General features: G+C 42.0%; 2 protein-coding genes across 7 annotated transcripts; one reads left to right on the top strand and one right to left on the bottom strand.

Moving 5' to 3' along the window:
* Window positions 1-1331: 1331 nt before the first annotated feature.
* On the top strand, window positions 1332-13050 carry pdk3a (pyruvate dehydrogenase kinase, isozyme 3a). The gene is made up of 11 exons (XM_086192003.1): window positions 1332-1718; window positions 3966-4107; window positions 4183-4254; window positions 5293-5477; window positions 5548-5637; window positions 6815-6892; window positions 6983-7059; window positions 7177-7278; window positions 7364-7471; window positions 7578-7691; window positions 8398-13050. The coding sequence occupies exons 1-11, from the start codon at window positions 1616-1618 to the stop codon at window positions 8545-8547; spliced, it is 1221 nt and encodes a 406-aa protein (XP_086048129.1). The 5' UTR covers window positions 1332-1615; the 3' UTR covers window positions 8548-13050.
* LOC147241621 (choline-phosphate cytidylyltransferase B-like) lies at window positions 11885-22435 on the bottom strand. Of its 6 annotated transcripts, none has more exons than XM_086192004.1 (10): window positions 21228-21367; window positions 20743-20844; window positions 20528-20626; window positions 18250-18352; window positions 17160-17276; window positions 16885-17036; window positions 16683-16761; window positions 16450-16592; window positions 15487-15675; window positions 11885-15107 (listed from the first exon to the last, which is right to left on the bottom strand). In XM_086192004.1, exons 2-10 carry the CDS (start codon window positions 20821-20823, stop codon window positions 14883-14885), a joined length of 1188 nt encoding a protein of 395 aa, XP_086048130.1. In that variant the 5' UTR covers window positions 20824-20844; window positions 21228-21367; the 3' UTR covers window positions 11885-14882. The 6 variants fall into 6 exon arrangements, 5 of the variants coding, with proteins under 5 accessions (XP_086048130.1, XP_086048132.1, XP_086048131.1 ...); XR_015111010.1 differs by having other exon boundaries at window positions 14960-15107; window positions 15487-15706; XM_086192006.1 differs by lacking the exons at window positions 20528-20626; window positions 21228-21367 and adding an exon at window positions 22262-22295 and having other exon boundaries at window positions 18250-18349.
* Window positions 22436-22443: the final 8 nt, after the last annotated feature.

Here is a 22443-nt window from a genome sequence, read left to right as displayed (position 1 = left end):
ATTATCAATATCACACATATGAAACGTATTGATGAGGAGGAGATAAACTAGTTACAAGGATTTTGATTGACACGCCTTCACCCATTTGGGTTGCTGCTGTTTCCCACTTCCTGGTTTTTAGCCAATCGCTTTAGTGTATCGCCAAACTGGTGCCAAGTGCGGTTGACTCTATACTTTAGAAGGTACGTGCTGTCCGGGGTGCATTAAATGCGTCAAGAGACCGGAAGTTAAGATTTTAAACCTTCTAAATAAACATAAAACTGGGGTGTTGTGGAACTTTGTGAATCTAATTTTTCTTTGGTAAAATGATTGGAATTATTATTATTATTATCAGCATTACTATGATAATACAATGGAAATTTTGACTTTCAAACAGCATATTGTATTGAGATGGACATCTTTTGAACCAATGATAAGTTTATATTACATTTTATAAGTGATATTGATGATATCAAGGAAATCTGCACTTAGAAAAAAACCTTTTAGTTGTGAAAAAGCTCGCTGGATGCTGTTAAATCACTGTTTTGAAAGTCATTATACAAACTAATATGCTAAAAATATTTCAAAAAGTGTGCAGTTTCACCTCAGTTATTCAATTCACTGTAATGCTCTCAGAAATAAACTGGTATCTGCAGTTTCAGGGTAAGTAAAAATCAGTTCAAAAGTCAACTGTATATATAAATGTTAATTAATAATTGCATCAATGCTATAACCTCAGGTTGTAAACACTTATTAATGATTAACAGATGGATGCTGCTTGCTTTGCAGTTTTTAGTTGGTCAGAAGTTAAGTAGAAGCATTCTTCCTGATGGATGGATGGATGGAAATTTAAAAGTCCTGCAAATACTCACAAATATTGGGAACCCCCTCATAAAACAATTTTTTTTTTGGTAGCATTTTACATTCATACATCAACAGTCTGAATTTCCAGCGTTTAAATAATGAAATAATAACTAAATGAAAGTAATGAAAAACAAGATGCATAACACCATTTATTCATCTGTACAATCTGTACATTGTAAACGTCAGTACATGTACAATTCTACACAAGAAAAAAATATATGTTTCATATATCTCCACTTTAGGTGCAGTATTCCTCTACTGTATATTTGTTATTCTGACTTGTTTTTTTCCCCTGCGAAGTTCTGGAGTCACTTCCTATATTTCTATTCCCCCTTACTCCTCCCCCAAAAAAGAAATTAATGTGGCCCTTATCCTTTAATGATATAATTAATAATGGCTAAAGTTTTAACAAGTAATGACTCCACCACTATATTACTTCAAATGCTTCCACTCCGGTGCTTTATTTTGAAATATTTGGCCGGAAGTCACCACTTAACTCCCAGCCTTGATAGACGCTTAGTTGGTATGAATGATCAACAATGTAGCTTCAGGAAGCTGTCTTTATGACTTGAACCTGATCTTGGAACCATATGGACATACGGTTGTTGCGTCGCCCCGTGTCCGTTGCTGTCCTCCGGCCTTGGACGGATGCGCCCGCCGCCACAGCTCTCTCAAGACCGCGCGTCTTGTCGCTAACGTTACCGGGAATGAAACGGTCTTGATTCTCTGAATCTCATTCTCCGATCGAGTCATCACCGTTTAAACTTCCACAATGCGGTTTTTTACGTCCTTGCTTAAAAACACCAACCCTAAAATCGAATACTATTCCCGGTTCTCCCCGTCGCCGCTCTCCATCAAGCAATTCCTGGATTTTGGTGAGTAAGACGCGGGGGGGGGGGGGGGGGGGGGGGCTTTCGTTGGTCTGGAGGTTTGTTATTGTATCCGTCATATTTAAATATCACTTAAAAAAAGAGTGATATTAATAGAAGAAGTCAAGAGGGTGTGAAACTCAATATTTTAAGTTGAAATGTGAACACGGTGTTTACCAGCTGGGACTCGTCCGCGGTCACACGCTTGCCGGGGCTCTGCATGACAGCCCGTGTTTGTTTACTGTGGGAGCCGGTGCTGGTGGAGGCGGTGGGCTGCAGGTATGCAGGCAGAACCAGCCAGACTCTCGCTGTCACTCACAGCCTGGAAGGTTTATCACCAGCTAGGTAGCCAGCTGATCCATCCTAATACACTTGGAATAAATAAGAATATGTCATACATGCTAAAAGCGTATGCTATAAAACATATCAGATTGTATAAAAGATAAAGCTAAAACAGGAGTTCTTGTGACGGTGCCAGATTACAAATAACAGGGATGTGACAGGCTTTTTAAGGGTAAAATAAACTTCCTGTATTGTTTTTGTTTGGATGCTGAATCAACTTTTATTAGGGATTCACTGATATGTCAGCCATGCCATGTAGGGTGAAAAGAAATACAAAAAAATACTGTATACCACATAGAAGCGAGGAGAAAGTGTAAAAAAAAAAAAAAGGGAGGACACACATGAGTTACTCGAAAAAGGTCAGCAGGACGCGCGTTCATTCACAGTTCAGCTGTTGCAGTTTTATATTAAAGTAACCAGAGTGAAAGATTTTTAAAAACACAGTGAGTCCAGTCAAATAGTGCAGTGATGTGAGGTAATGACTTTTCCCCCTTTCCACGATAGAGGAAGTAAAAATGAACTTAACACGACATAAACAAAAACCCCCAAAAAAGTGTCAACTGAAAGCTACTTTTTTATTTTAATCATCGGTGTTGATATCGATGGTAATCGGTGCATCTGTGATTATGGAGGCAGGCGTGGGACTAGAAAGCCGTCTTAAGCCATCTCTGATTAAACACAGTTATGTAATTGCTTCTCACAGCTGTGAGTCGTGGAGGCGCAGCAGCGTCTCATCTGTGCTAGAGCTGTGGGGATGTCTCAACAGGTGACATCATCCAGGAATCATCCACACTTGCCTTTTTCCTCTGGCATCAGCGGTGTGTGTACGTGTATGCGCATACGTGTGTGTGTGTGTGTGTGTGTGTGTGTGTGTGTGATTCGCCTTCAACTTCCAAGCCCTTGCCTGCTCCTTGGTTGTGCTGAATCAATCAGGGGAATGTGAGGTGGGATTTTTCCTTACATTCTCCCATATCATCAGTGTCTTTTGGTGAAATATCAGCATTATCTTGTGTGTGTGTGTGTGTGTGTGTGTGTGTGTGTGTGTGTGTGTGTGTGTGCGTGCGCATGCACATTTGAGGTCACTGATGAGGCAACAGGACGATTGCAGGTTTCCTGCTACACGAGCTGCAAATGCCGAGTTGTTTGACTTTTTAATAGCTGAGAAGCGCACAAAGCGTTTTTCTTGTTTTCATTGTGTCAGGAGGTTTTCTCAGCGTCTGCATGGGGATTTGAATGAGGACGAACCAGGCTGGGATAATAACATGCTGTGTGTGTAACATTTCAGGCAAGTTAAGGATGTTTACACAGAGAGAGAGAGAGAGAGACATTTGGAGAGATTTAGTTTTTCCTGCACAGATCTAAAACATCTCCAACATTTCCATGAATCTGCCAATTAACACGACGGATTCTTTCCTGGTATAGTTTGTTTTTAGGTACCACATCAAAGACTTCTCTCTCTCTCTCTCTCTCTCTCTCTCCATTGTGGGCTACAGAAAAACATCATTTTTACAGGATCAAGAGCAGCTTGTTTTCAGGGTATCCGTCACGTTTAAAAGCATTTCCCATGATCTCCCAGCGTCGCCCGAATGACTTTCATAAACTAGAGAAGGCTCAGAATGTTCATGCAGCTGCCGAGCTCTACCTCAGCCACTATTTTTACATCTTATGACTTCAAAATAATAATATTGAGAGAAAAAATTGTTTTTTTCCCTTCACATATTTTACATTCATATTTTCTCTCTCCATGGTCCCTGTGTGGCTCTGCACCCCCAGCGAGTTTGGTGGTTTTTGAATAACAGATAGACGTGAAAAATAAAAGTAGTTTTTACGAACAGGCAAACAAACAAACAGCACTGAAAACACATGATCCAGAGATCTCCCCGCGAAGCTTTGACGGCGTTTGTCTTTCAGGCAGGGACAATGCGTGTGAGAAAACATCATACATGTTCCTGCGTAAGGAGCTGCCGGTGCGTCTGGCCAACACCATGAGAGAAGTCAACCTGCTCCCGGACAACCTGCTCAGCCAGCCGTCTGTCCGCCTGGTGCAGAAATGGTAAGACAGTTTTTATAGCCACTAGATGATAACGTTCATAGTAGCCGACCTTTGACCTTTTGTTTGTTTTATCAGGTACATGCAGAGCTTTGTGGAGCTGCTGGATTATGAGAACAGAAAGCCGGAGGATCCTCACACGCTAAATGAGTGAGTGACGCGCCCATCGCCGTCCTAACGATTCATAAAAGGCAGAGAATAAATTTGTAGATGCGAGTCCTTCCTCCACCGCAGCTAATCCCCTTAGCGCTCACAGATCTCTGCTGACTGTACGGCTAATCGTCTGTATTTATACTATAACAACGGCTGAGATAAACACAGGCAGGACTTTGGAGGAGGCGGCTCGCATCCAAGAATTGTTCCGTACATTTGTAATAAAAGAGCAGTAGAACCAGACAAGACCGCAAAAGAGAAGAGGACAAGGAGAGCGGTTCTGATGAATGGCTGCAGTCTGGTTTTTAGGGTTTATCCAAAGTGACTGGAATGACTTGCTGATCACGTTGAAGTATAATTCTGGTGACGATGGCTTGGTTTTTTTTTCTACAACTCAATGAAACTCTCTGTAATAAAAGTTTATCCATTTGATATCAATTTATTGCGGGGTCCCAAGCAATAAAAGGAAAATACAAAGGTGTAAGAAGACAAATAGCATAAATAAAGTAAAAAGATAAACAACCAATGATAAAAGTACACGGATTCTAATAAAAGTCAAGCCACTTGAAAAAAAGGTTCAAAGGTTTTTTTTGTGTACTGTGACAAATTCATATGACATTCACATTTTCCGCAGGAAATGAGCTTTGAAAAAAATGTATGCTTTTTTTTTTTTGTTATTCAAAAAAATTGTAAAATATACCACAACAACATCTGTCAAAACCGATGATGTTATCTTGCGTAAAGAAAAAGAAAGAAACTGAATCTATAAGATAATTAAACAGACCCTCCCTTGGACGTGCCTGGTGCTTGCTGAAACCTCATTGTTTCCTTCTGAATGAAGGAGGTTAGGAAATATATTTAAAAAATAAATGTAACAAGGCTCGGTTGTCCTTCGAGCTACAGGTCAATGTAGTTTTTAGTACCTCAAACAGCCCTGCTCCTTTACGGTGACTCACTATCCCTGCCAAGAAAAGGCAGAATTACAAGACAAATTCCCATCATTTTGCTTCCTCATTTCTGTCTGTGCCCCCACAGCTTCCTGGAACTCTTAATCGAGATCCGTAACCGTCACAACGATGTGGTTCCCATGGTGGCTCAGGGGGTCATCGAGTACAAGGAGAAGTTCGGTTTTGACCCTTTCATCAGCAGCAACATCCAGTATTTCCTCGACCGCTTCTACACCAACCGCATCTCTTTCCGCATGCTCATCAACCAGCACAGTGAGTCGACCTTGATCACGCCGTCCACGCCGGTTGATCTTTGCTAATGCCAACTTGCGTTTCTGTGCAGCTCTCCTGTTTGGTAACGACACCAACCCAGCTCATCCGAAACACATCGGCAGTATTGATCCCAGCTGCAGTGTGGCTGAAGTAGTCAGCGGTGAGTGAAAGGAGGCTTCTGTTTCCAGAGCTGTGGCTAAATACTTGACCTTTGCTGGAACGTGAACAGAATTGAAGCAGGACGTGTATATCTGGTGGAAGCATGTTGTTATCTGTGGGCTGAGTTGGTCTGTACTGGCATGTTTACATAGTCACATTTTTTAAGGAAGTCCATCAACATAGACATCCAAAGTTGCACTCTCAGTGACCCGATGAGAAAGGGAAGCGAATGTACAAGACCAATACCTCCGCTGAGGTGACGTCAGCCGAACCCAATGTGAAAAAAATGGCATTTTTCATTACGTTACATGGACTCAAACAAGGTCTTCCGTGGCCCATGCTACACCCCTCCACCTAGAGTGGTGAAATTAATTTCACCGTGCCAGAAGAGGAGAAGTGTTTTGCTCAACATTTTGCTATAGCAGAGGAGACAGCCGTGGCTTATTTATATTTCTTGAAGTGGATGTTATTAACTGTTTTTGTCTTGGTAAACTATTTGCACTTTGCTAGCTTGTTCGTTGTCAGTTTTCAAGCTTATTTTGTTGTTGTTTCATATAAAAAGGGGGAGTTTGAAAAAGGCAGGACTCAACAAAACAGGAGTGGAAAATACCAGTTAAAATAAAGTGTCACAGGGATGAAATATTTTTGTAGTTCGACCCAGAAGTTGGTATAGCCATGATTTCCCTTGACAGATTTTGACACTGGATTTTCGCTCATTGGCAAAAACATGTTCCTTAGCTAAAAAATGCTTATGAGACATGCGTGTTTTGTTCAGCAGGATAAGCTCCACAAATGGACAAGGCTTTTATGAATTTTGAAGTGTAAATTCAGTTGTTACAAGTACAAAGCTAACGTACGCTAACAAACGCCACTACTAGCTCTTTGTTTCTCCTGCTTTCGGTGCGGTGACATAAAACCAATTTCAAAAATTCACAGACTTTGGAACAAAGGAAATCCAAACGTTCAAAAATGTTAACTTGCGTCCCCGTTTTAGGAAACTTTTCTTTGCCTCTCGTTTGTTGCCCAATAGCAACTTTATACCAGCAGCATTTTTCTGGTAAGCTAGACAACCTCAAATATGACCTACGTGCGGGAGGTAATTAGTGACAGGAAGCTGAAATCTAGACACAAACAACCAACTGTTTCAAATGCTATCTCATCTGTGCGTTCTACTGTAGACGCCTACGACACAGCCAAGATGCTGTGTGAGAAGTACTACTTGGCAGCTCCCGAGCTCAAGATCGAAGAGTTTAACAGTAAGACGTGTAGCTTTTAATCCTTCTGCCTGCGCATTTATTTGTCTTTGTGTTGTTGAAAGATCTGAGTTAGACCGTTTTATCTCCAAGGTAAGGCTCCTAAAAAGCCCATCCAGGTGGTGTATGTTCCCTCTCATCTGTTCCACATGCTGTTTGAGCTCTTCAAGGTGGGCCAAGTAACATGGTGTCCTTGTAGTCCCGTGCTCTTTAATTGTGATTAAATTGTATTGTGACCATAAAGACCGGCACTGAGCTGAGTTAATTAACTCTGTGGGTGTTGGTAGAACTCGATGAGGGCCACTGTGGAGCTCTACGAGAACAGCAAAGAGGGATTACCACCTATAAAAGCAAAAGTCACACTGGGTAAAGAAGATCTCTCTATAAAGGTAAATCACACACACACACACACACACACACACACACACACACACACAGACCACTTCCTTATGAAAACTGCTCATCGTGTTCCAGATCAGTGACAGAGGAGGAGGAGTTCCTCTGAGGAAGATAGACCGTCTCTTTAACTACATGTACTCCACTGCCCCGACACCAAGCATGGAGCCAGGCACTGTCCCACTGGTACATGGCCACACACATGACACCAAAAGCTGATGATCTCATAGATTTTAGCCCTGGGTGTCGCTCATGGGTGATAAAATGACCGCTTCTCTCTTCCTGCTTCCAGGCTGGGTTTGGCTACGGTTTACCCATTTCCAGGCTCTACGCCCGATACTTCCAGGGGGATCTGAAGCTGTACTCCATGGAGGGTGTAGGCACAGATGCCGTCATTTATCTGAAGGTAAAAAGAGTTACATATGGAGCATGTCTTCATTGAAGTTGTATTGTTGCTAAGGAATTGCTGTAAGATGATTAGCTTAGCTCAAAGACTGGTAGCAAGAAGAAACAGTTAGCTTTAGCCTGTACAAAATTAAAACTTCAACGTAATATCAACATTTTCTACATTGTTTGGTGGATCTCTTGGGGTTTTATGGGTAGAAAGCATAAGTATTCATGGAAGGGTCAAGGGATATGCAGTTTTGAAGCTTAAATGCAATGAATTCAGAACCAGCTTCAGTTTCACCACAACTAGCCTCTTGTTGACCCACTTGTTAGCAAACCCTTGGAGACATAAACACTTTAGAATTCATAAGCGTGGTATTTACTGTCATGTAATTCATAGGACAAACTATGTATGTATGTATGCCAGATATATTTAGCTTGAAGCTAAAGGTGGCTAACACCAGCAAAACTGTCCAATAATGCCCATTTGCAAACTCTCAAGCACATCTGTCAATATAATCCACGTCTTCTGTATCCAGCCGTATGCTCAGTAGTCTGCAATCACATTGACGTGAGCAAAATCGTGTAACTGTTGGCGTTACAGTGAACGAACGTAACATCAAACCTCAACCTGTTGACTCGGAGGCATTGCTATCTTTTTTCCAGGATTTAAAATGTATTCCTGCCATATAAATGACCGTAAGATCATACGTGTTCCTCCGAAGGCGCTGTCCAGTGAGTCCTTTGAACGCCTGCCCGTCTTCAACAAGTCAGCGTGGCGGCATTACAAGACCAGCCCGGAGGCCGACGACTGGAGCAACCCCAGCAAGGAGCCGCGCGACGCCAGCAAGTCCAAATATAAAGCCAACAGATAACTTCGCCGGCCTGCTAGCCTGAATCCCTGCATTCTTCAGAACATGTGTGATGAATTGTTGCCTCGTGGGTAGATGTTTAGGATCAAACTGGTTGTTATACCCAGTGGTCAAAGCTTTGTAAAAGGTAGATGACCTTAACATATTGTTGTACCCAGTGGCAATGACATTCATCCAGCTTGCTGTCATTGTTGTGGCAATGAGCTACTACTGATTCTCCCAAGATGGAGTTTGAAATTAACCTTTTGACACCCCCGTTGTCTAATCCAGTGTTCTGAATGACTCCAGTAGAATATCTGCTAATGCGGGATCTTTTTTCTCCTCCGCCCAGCCGTTACGTCAGCACCGCCGCCAAGTCTCCCCCACTGACTACACACAGTTTGACATTCTGCTTTGCTGACTCCAGCCTCCCTGTGGCTGAATATGCCTGCTGATTTAGCTTCTCCCTCAATAATCATGCAAGGGGCTGTGTTATATTTTTCCCTCTCACACACACACCAGCAGTCACAGGGTTTCAGATAGAATGGGAGGAGGAAGTGTAATTTCCTTCCTTTGGGAGATACTTTTTACTGAATGCACAATTAGGCCAGTGTGTCATTGGCTTAGGAAAGATTTGTTTTTGTTGCACTTTGTTGAGGGTAGTGGAACCTCTTATTCGCTGCAATGCTTTAACTAGAGCTCCGCTGGGAACGTGACATGATTTTTAAGCTGTCCGAGAGAGAAAGCCTTACCTCTGGTCCTGAATACGTAAGGTTTTAACAAGTCTGCCTCCAAAACTCTTGGATTTTAAGTTCATTTTTAAAGGAGAGCTGTTTAGGATGAAGGTTCCTTTTGACGTATTTATAACGCCCAGTTTTGTTGTTGGCTATCGGTTTTTCACAGATGAGCATCAGGGTTTATGTTGGCCAGTGTGTGCCCAGATGATACACCGGGGTTGTCCAAGACGTGTAACACCAGCGGGGCGCAGCGGGATTTTCTCAAAGAGAGGGAGGTCATTTCGTGGATTGTCTGTCTTTAAAAGTGCCTCGAGGATTACATCAAAAAAAGAAAAGAAAAAAACAGCAAATAATCCATCACGTGGACATGTGCTCGTCCGAGGTCAGTGTATTGATTGGAACGATTAGAGTGATTTTGAATGCAGCGATCGTCGCTCCACTCACATCATGTCAGGGTCAGACCCGGTGTATTTCAGGCTTTGTATTGGTGTTATTAGTTATAAACAAGCGGTTTATCAGGAGAAGGATCCCTCCTCTGACTCCTCCTGAGGTTCTAGCCTGTTTTTCCCATAGATGGAAGTTGTTTTTTTTGTTTTTTTGTTTTTTTTTTAAAGCCCCTGGAGGCAAATTCTAACGATTCTAACCAGTTTTAGTCCTTTTTGGAGATTGACTGCACAGCTGTTCTCTGCTTCCATGTCATTCCACTGTAAAATACTTCTCCTATGCACACTTTAAAGAACATACATGTTTAAAACTGTAACTTGCCATTTTCCATAGTAAGTCCTTTTTTAAAAAAAAAAATAATTTAAGACATTTTGTTGACTGTACTTTTACTTAATACAGGAAGAATATGGGCTGTTGTATCAAGAGTGTTTTTCAGTGTCGGTCAGGCTCCGATTCTCACTCTCATCAGACATTTTTGGTTTGCAAGCTGCACCCCTGCTTGTGAGTAACCCAGCTCTGCATTTAGCAAATACTAAAGACCAAAGAAGCGCCAGGGGATACTTACCTACTACCACCACGATCGCAGCGTCAGGTAGCATCTGCTAGCATCACGCACTGGAATGGACCTGCTGCAAAGAATGTGTCATTCTGCAAACAGCGTGGTACAGCCTGCTGAGTTAGGACAAGGCTTGTGTAGCTTAAAAAAAGTGCTTTTTTCGTTTTGTTAGCTTGAATGAAAAATGACAGGATGCTGAAAAAAAATTGAAACGGGGTTCATTTATATAACAAATGCATCAAATCACGAACTCTTCTTTTTTCAGCATTTGCGTTCATTTCACATTGGACCACCATGATTGTTTGTTTGTTTGTTTTTTTGTGATAACTTTGTTAAAAGAAAAGTGTGAAAAGTCACCTAGCTTTTCTTTATTTGTACATTTTAGGACATCAGGCCGCACACACGGTTGAGTGTTTGAAGAAGCCAGCAGGGGAGAATGTGGTATCTCCGGGTACTGAAATCAAATCATAACTGTCATATTCAGGATTGAAATCTGTGCACTTTACTTAGCCTTTCACAAAGTGACGCACATCATTTTTCCTTCAAATAATAACATACATTTACTTAAGCTCTGTTTATGGAAGACCAGGTTTGTGTGAAATAGACACACACACAAAAAAAGAATCCACCGGGAAGTTCAATCATCTTTTCTCGTCTCCTTCAGCTCCGCCCGATGAGAAAGAGGCGTAGATGAAGAATTTTGTGGGACGCTTCAGTACGGAAAAGCTGTTAACTGTAAGATTTCATCACTGCCAAAGTCTCGCTGGGTGATTCTCAGTGACAAACCTGCTGTTAAAGGAAGTGCCGTGCTGAAGGTCCAAGTCACGTTTAATGACCAACTGACAGAACAAGTTGGGATTTAGAGACCTGAGGAGCTTCCATCTGTCAACCTCTACTCACTGTGTGTGTGTGTGTGTGTGTGTGTATTGTTTTGTATGTAAATATGTGTACCTCCAGATTAAGATGATGTATTTGTATGCATGAATTCCACAGCGTTAGATTTGCAGCTTTATTGTACAATAAAAGAGAATAGTTTTGCGATCCAAAAATAGATTTGAGCCAAACTATAATCAATACAATCAAGTGATTGTTTTTTTTATGGTAAGTTAAGTTGTTAATATCGATTTGAATGCCAAATTGTACGTATTTATATGTTCATCACATTTATTCTATATGGAAACATTTTAGTTGTTTTTATGGAGGAAATATTTTGCATTTGAAAAAAAAAAAGCGATTAGGTTTTGCAAACAAAACCATGAATAAAACAGTTGAAATCATATGAACATGTTTTTCAATCACATTTACTTGACTTGCCATAAAGCATCTTTGATTGCAGCGTTAATAGTTTTGTCCTGAAATACTTTTTTTGGATACAAACCATGAACAATAAAGACACAAAACTAACTCCATAGCTCTCCTTGCAGTGGAGGTGGTCATGCAAATATATGCAATCAATGCACCATGAACATATACCAAAAAAAACAAAAAATTCAAATAAAAGATCAAAAAGTATAATATTGTGATTCAGATCAACTTACCTGACAATAAAGAGCAACTGCTGTCCTGTGATCCGTCTCGGATGTCGTCTGATAAAAATCCAACAAATGTTGCCTTTTAATTCACATTCAGTTTTACATTTTATTTACATTGTCAAGCCATTTAAACATTAAAATTTAAAAAATAAAAATCAAAGACACATTCCTAAGGTTTTTACGTACAGTGCAGAGTAACACGTAGTGTGTACAGGACAAATGCGTTAGGGTACTGTATCCATGGGGTAGAGGGTAGGTCTGCTTCACCCACCCGCGTTACATGTTCAATAATTAAAAGCTGATAAAATAAAATCGGGTGAGGCTCCAGCTTTTTAGGGACTTAGCCTGCCTGGGGGACTTCAGTTAGTTTCAAGTATCTTCAGAGTCCTGGAGAGGCTGCAACTGCAAGTTGGCCAGGTTTGATTGGCAGCTGACATCAGAATCTAAAAAGTAAACAATGTCTGCTAAACATGGACAAAGATACATGGCTTTGTTTATCTGGTGAAAATTCCCTTTTTTTCTCTTTTTTTTTAACTACTATAAGTTACAGTGACAGTGGTGATGAGGAATATCCAAATTCATGACAATTTCTGGTGAGGCGCAGTGTCAAAAGAATCCGTTTACATTCAAGAGGTGAATAAATGAAGGCTGTTGAGCACAATCAAGTTCAAGGGACGATAAGGTGCAGTCCAAGAATGAGATTTTAGGGCCTGATCCTTTATTTTAGAAGAAAAGCAGATATTTTGGTATCCAGTCATTCACTGGAGCTCTTTTTTTTCATCGTCTCAATTTTAGACACTTTCTACTTTTCCTTTAAATTCCTAGGGAGAATTTTAGCGGACCTTCTTGGGGATTTGTAGCGATGTTTTTGGAGGCGGTGACTCAGCACTCATAGAAGTTGGAAGTGTTGGAAGATTTAATGTGCAATTAAAAACTCCTTCACACAAGTTAAATTTAAATCTGTTGGACTTACAGAGGTAGGTTTATACTTGAACACGGACACAGTGAGTGTGTTTGTTCCTTCTGCTCAACACCAGATGAGTAAGACTGGTGGGCTCGTGTGTATCTGCAAGTCAGCTAATGCTAACTTAGCATGACTTGCAAGTATTCCACCCGATGAATGAAAATAAACTGTTCATTTTTAAATAATTAAAAATGTTTACACTGAAAAATGGAGGAAAAAAACAAATCCCGATTGTTTCAAATCATACCCCATATTTATTGTCTAAATGTCTATTAGCTGTATCAAAATAAAAGGCTAATTCTGACAATAAAATGCACATATATTTTGCTGATTTTAGACTTTTTGTTTCCAAACTGTGCACCAGAGAACTGCAGAGCCTCAGAATGGCCAGAGAGAATGAGAAAAAAAATTTTTTTTGGTCAACAAGATATAAGTTGTTCCAATCATTTGTTTAATATGTGACCTGGAGTTAACGTTTCTTGCAATGTGACTTATCTTGTGGCCACAAATTAATTAAAGCACGAGAATAAGTTATATCTGTCATAATCCCTCTAGGTGGAGTTATTTTTTTGTTGTTTGTTAGTTTTGGATTCTTTAAGACTAGCTCCTGTTTTATTTTGAAATGTACTACTTTTGTTTGTACTCCTGTGCTGCTTCCTGTCTTTCTCTGTTTCCCACCTTTTGAAGTCGCCCTCCTGCATCTCGTCTGCTACTCAAGCCTCATCAGTTATGTCCGAGTTCCCGGTGTCTCTCATCCAATCAGGTGCTTCGCACCCTCACGCTCTCCCTCCTGTTCCTAGTCGTGAGGTCAGTAAAGTTTGAGTTCTACTTCAAATACTCATTTCTGTCTTGGTCAGATCCTAGTGTCAGCCTCTCTGCATTCCTGCCTTCTAGTTCCTTCTTGTGCTCTGTTTAGTTTTTAGATGATTAATAGTTTTTTCACCTGTATCCTGCCTCCTTAACAATATCTGCATTTGGGTCCTTCTTCCAACAGCAGAACCTCCATCATGTGGAACCAAATTCTCTCCTGGGAACATTAACATCCTTGTGGCAACAACTGAATCAAAATGTGGGCATGAGTTTTATCTTGTGGCCGTAAATTAATCAAATTGTAGGGATGTTTATGCTGCAAATGATCTCTTTGCACCAAAATCATCGTGTGGGAACATGTTCTATCATTTGACCACACAATATTTACTCTCTTTCTCTTTCTGGCCACCTCGGGGCTCTGTACAGGGCATGCTAAAATATGTTCATGTTCAGTATGTTTACACATCTTTGAATTTTGACTCAGTTTACCAAGCAATGTGTGTTGTCATGATTCACATCCATTGATTTAGAACAAAATGGACAGTTTTAATTCATCCTTTCTACGAGTGAAGGATTGTGGGTCACAGAATTGTATTTTTGATCCTTTTAAGCTAAAAATGGTGCAAACTAGCATTGACTGAGTGCTGGGATGTGGTCTTCTCTTTTATTCTAGCGGCTGCAGTCTCACCTTTAGTCCAAATTGTCAGCTCAACAAGCACAAACCCAGGAGAGCTGAAGAACTCAATGTCTCTCTCACACACACACACACACACACACACACACACACACACACACACACACACACACACACACACACACACACACAGAGTTTGGTACCTTTGTGCCTATTCACACATCTCACTGTCATCGAAGAAACAAGACATCGTGGTGTCTTAAAGAGACAACGCGACACTAAAGAAGACGAAGGAGACGAAACAATGAGGTGGTGTAATGAGCAGGCTGTTGGAACGTCTCTGTCAGCACCGGACAAAAAGGGTTCACCACCTTGGTACAATATGTGTCACTGGTTGCCCAGGCAACAGAGACAGTGATGGCTTCTTGTTCAGCAGCACAGAAATACATTTCCCATGGTCACCATCCTTGAGTTTTAACTGTTTAGTGTCCAGCCAGTGTTTGAAGGAAAATATAAGTGTGTGAGAATGTGATAAGTTCTCAGGCAGTGTACTGTGTGTGTGTGTGTGTGTGTGTGTGTGTGTGTGTGTGTGTGTGTGTGTGTGTGTGTGTGTGTGTGTGTGTGTGTGTGTGTGTGTGTGTGAGAGAAAGAGCGTGTGCGCATGTGTACACAACAGTCAAATCTACTTCTCATCCTCGTCACCTTCACTCATGCTGCTTATAGAGGCAGACGCTCCTTTGGGGGAGGTTGGGGGTGAGGGCCGTGCGTTGTGCCAGCGGGCGGGTGGAGACGGGGGTGAGGGCGAGCGCAGGGGGGACAGTTCACGGGGAGGGCTGTTGCAGGGAGACTCTCTGGGGGACAAAGCGTAGGACAGCATACGTCCGCTGCGTTCTTGAAACACCTGCTTCTGTTCAGGGACACAAACGGAGAGGACGAGTAAATCTTAGGGTTATTATAAGCTAATGATGTTGATGCAACAACACATGCAACAAATCATTAGTTTCCGCTCTCACCCTCAAACTCACAGTTTGTTTAATATAAACAAATGCTAAGCACCTATGCTGGTGTGTTGACCTGACGGGGGACAAAGTCACAAAAAACATTTTCATTTAGAGCTTTTAGAAAGTTAAACCGCTGAATAGCACAAACTAAATAAAATGTACCAAAAAAAAAAAAAAACCCCAGCTCTGAGTGTGTTTTGCTTTTCACAGTCACCAAAAATGTACAAAAATATATAATTGCAAGGCACAAGGATGTAATGACAGTGAGAGTAATTGCCATCTTACCCAGGTGCCATCAGGGCCAAAAAGTTCTAAGAAGTTGCCGATAAACTCTCTGGATTTCTCTTCCCACTTCTGGATGAGGTCATGACTCTTCTCCTCCACCCGGTACACAAAATGTTTGCTTTTCTCCTCCACTGTGCGAACCTTCTCCTTCATTCGATCCACTTGGTTTTGGAGTCGGTACTTTTTCTCCTGAGCGGTGCAGATATTTAAAAGAAAAACACTAAAGAAATGTTACAACTGAAAATCTTAATCAGAAATGTTGATAACACAGATGACACTTTTCCCCCACTATGGGCCAACATGGGTTATTTTACACTGTGATTTCCTCATTTGATTGAATCACAAATGCAGCTGTACTTAATGGTAACACGCTTGCCTTTCTGTTACTCTTGCCCCCCAAAAAACTTTTTTCCGTGAAGATCTTGACACAATAGAATGACTAATCTTAAATACTTGTGCAAGCAGGATGTTCAGAAACAATCCTCCCACCATCACTTCAAATCACGATTCCACAATTTACTTCAAATACGAATTTGACTCGTGAAAAAGCCAAAATAAAGCCTTAAACCTGTGTGTGTATAACTGATAAATCTATCAAACGGATAGAAATTATAAATTAGTGAAACTGGTGACTGAAAAAGGAGCTGAGATTGTACTATGAATTCTTACTTACGTACTTCTGCTAGATTCCCATTTTCAGTTTCATAATTATAATCATTAAAAAGTCAGCACTGCATCACTATTCCAACATTAAAAACTAGAGGGTGACATCAACCAAACTCAATTAAAAGAAATTGGAATTTTAAGCTACATTAAATACATCAGCCCCAATTTTTTAGTTTATGCAACACTCCTCCACCAATTATAGTCAAATATTTGGCTTCATAGTTTTTGCACAATCCTGCTCACACTTAAAAATATACGCCACCTAAAAGCTGACCCCCTCAACAATCAAGTGCTTACATTGATGTAGCTGACGTTCAGCTCCTTGGCCGTGTAGCCACGTTGGAGGTTGCGACGGGCGTAGACGTCGTAGTCTCTGACAATTCTGGTGATTATGTCTGAGGTTGAGATTCCCTCCGTCCGTTGTGTAGGCACAAACATCCCTAGGATGCACACACACACACACACAAACTGGTTAAGTTTCTCCGAGGATAGAAACACACCTTCATCTTCTTCAATCATCACGCACTCACCTGCCTCCTTGATGTGTTTATACACGTCTTCACTTCCTGCTGAGGAGTATGGGATATCATCATGAGCCACAAAATCGATCTGTGAAACAATCAAACGACACGTACTGTATGGCAGAAAACATTCTGCTGGACCACACACACTCTCAACATAATTACATAACAATAACATCACATGTACACACACCCACAAACACTTGCGTACCTTGTGTTTCTCTAGAAATTCAGGCGTGAGCGTCCAGGGCGCGTCTCTCAGAACCTCGTCAACATAGCGGCAGTGTCTCAGTGCTTCATATCGTTCGGTCTCTGTCATGACTGTGAACCCCTTGTACTTATGGGTCAGCTCATCACTGCACACTGTCTCACACACACACACGCACGCATGCACGCACACGAGATGAAGAAGCATATCAATATTTTAGTCTGAGGGATCTGTGTGAGCTTGTTTTCAGCAGTGGCGTCTCATGGTGCGTGTCCTACCTCCCACTATGAGGTAGGTGTTGGGGAAGAGGTTCTTGGCCTGCATGAGAGCTCGAGCATGGCCGGAGTGGAACAGGTCAAAGATGCCATCGGCGTAGACTCGGACTGGCCGGTCCACTGAAAACACACAGTAATGTTTAGTTGAGAAGAAACAGAACTGAGCTGATATATCTCAGTGCATTTTCATCCTTAGAAAAACACCAGCCTCCTCGTCGAGGAAAACAACTGTATTAATAACATCGTTTTAGCATTGGCATGCAAGTGGGTCCCTCTTCACCGGAGCGCCTGAAACAAGGGTCAGGGGTTCACACTTGCTTGAGTAGTGTAATGCATGTAAATACCACATTCTGGAATTTTAAGCTTTTTATGTGTCTTTGCAAACGATGCTCGTTTACGAGATGCTAATGAGTCACAGACATTAAACATCATCTTGCCGAAAACAGAAGAAATGTGAGGCTAGGTTTGGTGACGGCTAAGTCATGCATCCATGTTGTAGTTCATTCAAAGCGTAACATTAGCTTTGTCCTGCTAATGCTTGCATTTATGCATCAAAAAGCATCAAAGGAGTGTTCATTTGCATCTCAAACGTTTGTTAGTCTTATGATTTATTCTTTTGCTATTCAGAAAGTATTATAATCCAATATAAATATCCCACTGTTTTTTTGTGTGGACGAAACCTATGGTGATGCTAACCTCTAGCTTGACCTCAAAACATACACCAACCCCGTGGTGCTCTATATGTGCACTAGTCATTTCTAAGATTTTTTTTTTCCCAACATGTGCCTAACTTCAGACAAAAAGGAGAACGTGTCCAAAAGAAGAATCGACAGGAGGGTTCGCTACAGAAGAATTAGCATCGGTAAAATGTCATTTTTCACTATGCTAAATGGATTTGCCATGAAATTGAACAAGTTCTTCTTTAGCCTCCATTCCACCCCTCCACTGAGTTTGGTGAAAACCTTTCTTGGTAGGTTTTACATCAGCTGGTAACGAGACATACACATTCAGATATTCTTGATGGGTGATACTGCAGACATGTTTTTGGCAGTCTTTTTTTTTCACAGAAGGACTTTGAGCAGAAGGGGTCTACCTGGGGTGCCTCTGCGGGCCTGAGCGATGGTGAGTTTCTCATGGGGGGCACGACAATCACAACTGGTCTCCCTAGCAAAGATGGCAGGCTCCGTCAGAGTCTGAGAGACACAGAGAATTCAGCACAAATATATTATTTTAGGAGAAACACCCACAGCAGGAAAACACATCCACTCCTTCCCTCACTGCTGCACAGTGTGTCTCCCCCTCCGAGCTCATTCCAGTTACAGTAACCTCCATTAAGGTATTGACCACGCGCTCAGTATGGAAACAATAGATCGAGAGACAGGCAGAGCTGCACTCAGCATCACTGATCACTCATTTCTCTGTGTAGCTTAATAACATGTTGCAAAAACAGAAGCCGAGCTATTGATCTGTTCCTGAAGGCCTCGCAGGAACAAAGCAAAACACAAAAGGAGATTATGACGCAGGTGAGGATTGCTGGTGAGAGAATGAGAGGTGGAATTGAGTCTTTGTGAGAGTGAAGGACAGATTGAGACAGACGTAAGAAGTCAAGTTAATGTGACACTTGTTAGGGTTGACGGAGGGCTACTGTAACATCAAGGTTAAGGTACTGCAGTGTGAGCCCGGCTGGGAAATACGGTCGCGGTGTGCCATCTGTTGACTGCAGGGAACATTCACCGTATCACTTTCACACTAATAAAAGCTCCCAACAGAAAGCTGTGGGGGTGTGAGGGGAGGATAAAAAAAATACATGGAAACAGATACCGTCTCAGTGGATGAGACAACTGACGTCAACATCAATACCACATTCAGGCATGCAGGCAACATGTTCCATGGATACAGAGAGCAATCAGATGAAAGAAAATGGCACTGCCATGATGATATAGCTCACCTCCAAACACCTCTAACCACACAGGTCATGTGATATTTGTACAGGTTTATCCACCTTTAAGGAGCCTTTCTCTATCAATACTACTTGTCAATTTGAGATTGCAAAGTTGCTTAGTTTTTAATCCAAATTTACAGAAAGTATTGAAATAGCATTAGCTGTTGCATGGAGAAAGAAAATGTTGAAGCTTTAATGCATCAGTGCAGGTGACACTGTCTACTGGGACTCAAGGATGAACCGCAAAGATTTTGAAGGTCAGAGGTCAGTGTAACAGGCATACATCCGCAATGCTAGTTTCTTCCTGTAAGTGCCATAAAAGTATACTAATCCCAGTGCTCCCTAATTCCAAAATGTCATATATATCTTCACTATTGCAGTTGATTTTTTAACTTGAGGGGCAGCATGGCTTGGAGGTAAAGTGGCCATCTAGAGACCAAAGGATCACTGGTTCGATCCTCACTTCCCCTGGTGACCATGTCGAAGTGTCCTTCAGCAAGACACTGAGCCCCTATTTGCTCCTGATGCCCTTGCGACGGACTGATGACCCATCCAGGATGAACCCCACCCCTCGCCAAATGTCATCTGGGATAGGCTCCACCCCCCCGTGACACTTAATGGATAAGCGGTATAGAAAATTAATGGATGGATGGATGGATGTCTACTGGGACTCAAGGACGAACTGTAAAGATTTTGAAGGTCAAAGGTCACTGAAACAGGCATACAGCCGCAACGCTAGTTTCTTCCTGAAAGTGCCATTACAGTATACTAATACCAGTGCTCCCTCATCCCAAAATGTCACAAATATCTTCATTATTGCGGTTGATTTTTTAAATTTTTTTTTATTGGAAGCCAAAAACTGTGGTTGTAAACTGAATCCACTAACTAGTAAAAGTATCAGATCCAAACAGAAACCTGGGGCAGTCATGAACAAGATTCATTTTCTACACTGAAGCCAAAATGAGGGGGACAAACATCTGGGAGACGTTACATCCCTGGTGTAGCAACTTTTGAAAAAAAATCCGAAGAATTGCATCAATTTGGCACTGCTGCAAGAGAACCACCCAAAACTCTTGTGTGGAATGAACACTATAGTTCTCCATGTCTGTAATCTTTACAGAGGAGAAATGTATAATGCCTAGTAATGTAATGTACAAACAATCCCAGGTCAACTGGTTTGACTCTGTTACATCTTCAATTTGAAATACACTTTTTGTGTTATTGTTCCTTAACCCATCCCTTACGACACGGTTAACAGGTGATCATTTAGTTGATGAGTCCAGTCAATAAAGAAAAATAGTGGCTACCATTGTAGGTTGGCTATGTGTGGCACACGTATTATGGTGACTATTCCTTTTGACCAATCAGGGGTCAGAAGCGTTCTCCCTTGGAACTTCAATGAAAGGTGACACCCAAAAAAACTTAACTGTTGGCCGACGGAAAACCAAAACAGGGCGAGTAGACTGGAGTCAAGTGGAAGCAGCCGTGTTGGTACCATGCAGTGGGAAGTATCAGAATCCAGTAGATGCTGCAGGGGTGAGGGAACATTCCCATGAAACACCCGTGATTCCTTGGGTCGAGTGAAAACTAAGGGGTGGCTTACAAACATTTAGTACAGAACAGATGGTGAAGCTTAAAACTAACCGGCCAGGAGCACAGGGGCCTATCAGGATGAGCTGCGTGAACGCGCTCAGTAAAGCCCACGCTGGCACAAGCAAAGAACATCTGGCATAGGACGGATTAAATCTGGAAAAAGACAAACACAGGGACACCGGTACAACAAAACAGTGACAGCAAAGATGGGATAGTAAAAAAAGAAAAGCTGGCGTGAAGACAGAAGAGAGAATTTGACAAATGGAAGAGGAAATACACTACAAGAGGACTACCCAAACACCTCTTATGACTGTCCACACTGCGGTAATGTCTCCACTTGGACATTCATGCAATGTTGTTCAGTAAGGGGACCACCCAACCCATACACTGTCCACTCAGCATTCTGAGCATCTCCTTCGGGCACATGCTATAGGGATCTGTTTCATAACAGGGGAGAAAGCAGAACCCTTTGTCCTCCTTCCTCACAATGTCCCACACACTGCAAGACAGAAAACACACACACACATACGCCCTACCGTCCGGGGATGGGGGCAAGTGTGCTCAAGCTCCTCCATTATTCCCAACCACTCATGGGATGCGGCTATGGTCCCTCTATTATGTGACTCAGCATCAGTGAGACGATGCTTCTCTCCTCACCACTCTGCCTCCTTCTCCTTCCTCTGCCTCTCTGGCTGTCCTCCCCTCACCCCCTCCTCCTCTATGATCCCTGGCTGCACAGAGGAGGAGGAGGCCGCAAACACCAACCACTCTACAACAATTTCTATGCACACTACAGACATTATACTGAAGGTGATGACTTGGATTCATCAATCCGGTCTACATAACATGGTGGTAATACTCACACCCATGCAAATAAAGTGGTAAAAACTAATCTAATTGGAAAAAAAATAACGTTTCTCTCCAAAACAGCAGCCTATGTCGATGTCTCTTTAATAAACGATCTTCGCTTGCTCGCAGCGCCTCAGCCGAGCTCAAACGACCAATCAGAGAGCAGCAATAGCAGTATAGCGAGTGATGATTGGTGGAGAGGGAGCGTAGCTACGCTAGAGATGTTCTACGCGGTAGATTGTGAACTGCGTGTGAAAACGCTAACGGACGTAGGGTCTTGGATGGAGAGTGACAACAGCATGGTTTTGTCACTGGAAAAACAAACTTATCTTCCAAGCAGAGCATCTCTGTCTCAGTCGCGCGTCTAGTTCTTTTAACGGCAACCGTTTATGTTTAAACTCACTTTTGGCATCAATTAGCATGGCTATCTCTTGCGTCGCTAATTATATAATGCTAAAAAAAGGGGGTTGATTTTAGGCTGAAGGATCATTTTTAACCTTAATGTAAAGTGTAAAATAGGTCCAAGAGAAGTTGCAGCGTTCTTTTGGGTGATAGGTTTTAGACAAACGGGCTAACGTTAGCATTTTTGTTTTTAAAACTTAGCTCGTATAAGTAAAACTATAACTACATCTTAAGCAAAAATATAGCTTTATCCACATGTTTTTGGATGTTTAGTACCCCCAGAATAACTGGATTGTCATGAGTCGAGTGTCAGCGTTACCTTCAACGGTCCTCCTCTGCGACCGGTGCGGGCGACAACTGCGCAGCCGGCGCGCGCTCTCCTGCGTCCGTGTTTCATCGTTGTGGCGCTCAGACAATGAGATGTGTGTTACTTGTGTTACGATCTGATCTTAGCCTGCTGTTGACTACAGTGGGGGGGTGGGGGTGGGGGGCTAGTGGGGT

This window comes from Aulostomus chinensis, chromosome 21, assembly GCF_037954235.1.
Source record: "Aulostomus chinensis isolate RoL2024-O1b breed Wild chromosome 21, RoL_Achi_v1.0, whole genome shotgun sequence".
NCBI lineage: Eukaryota > Metazoa > Chordata > Actinopteri > Syngnathiformes > Aulostomidae > Aulostomus > Aulostomus chinensis.
This window is presented reverse-complemented; position numbering and strand designations above follow the sequence as displayed.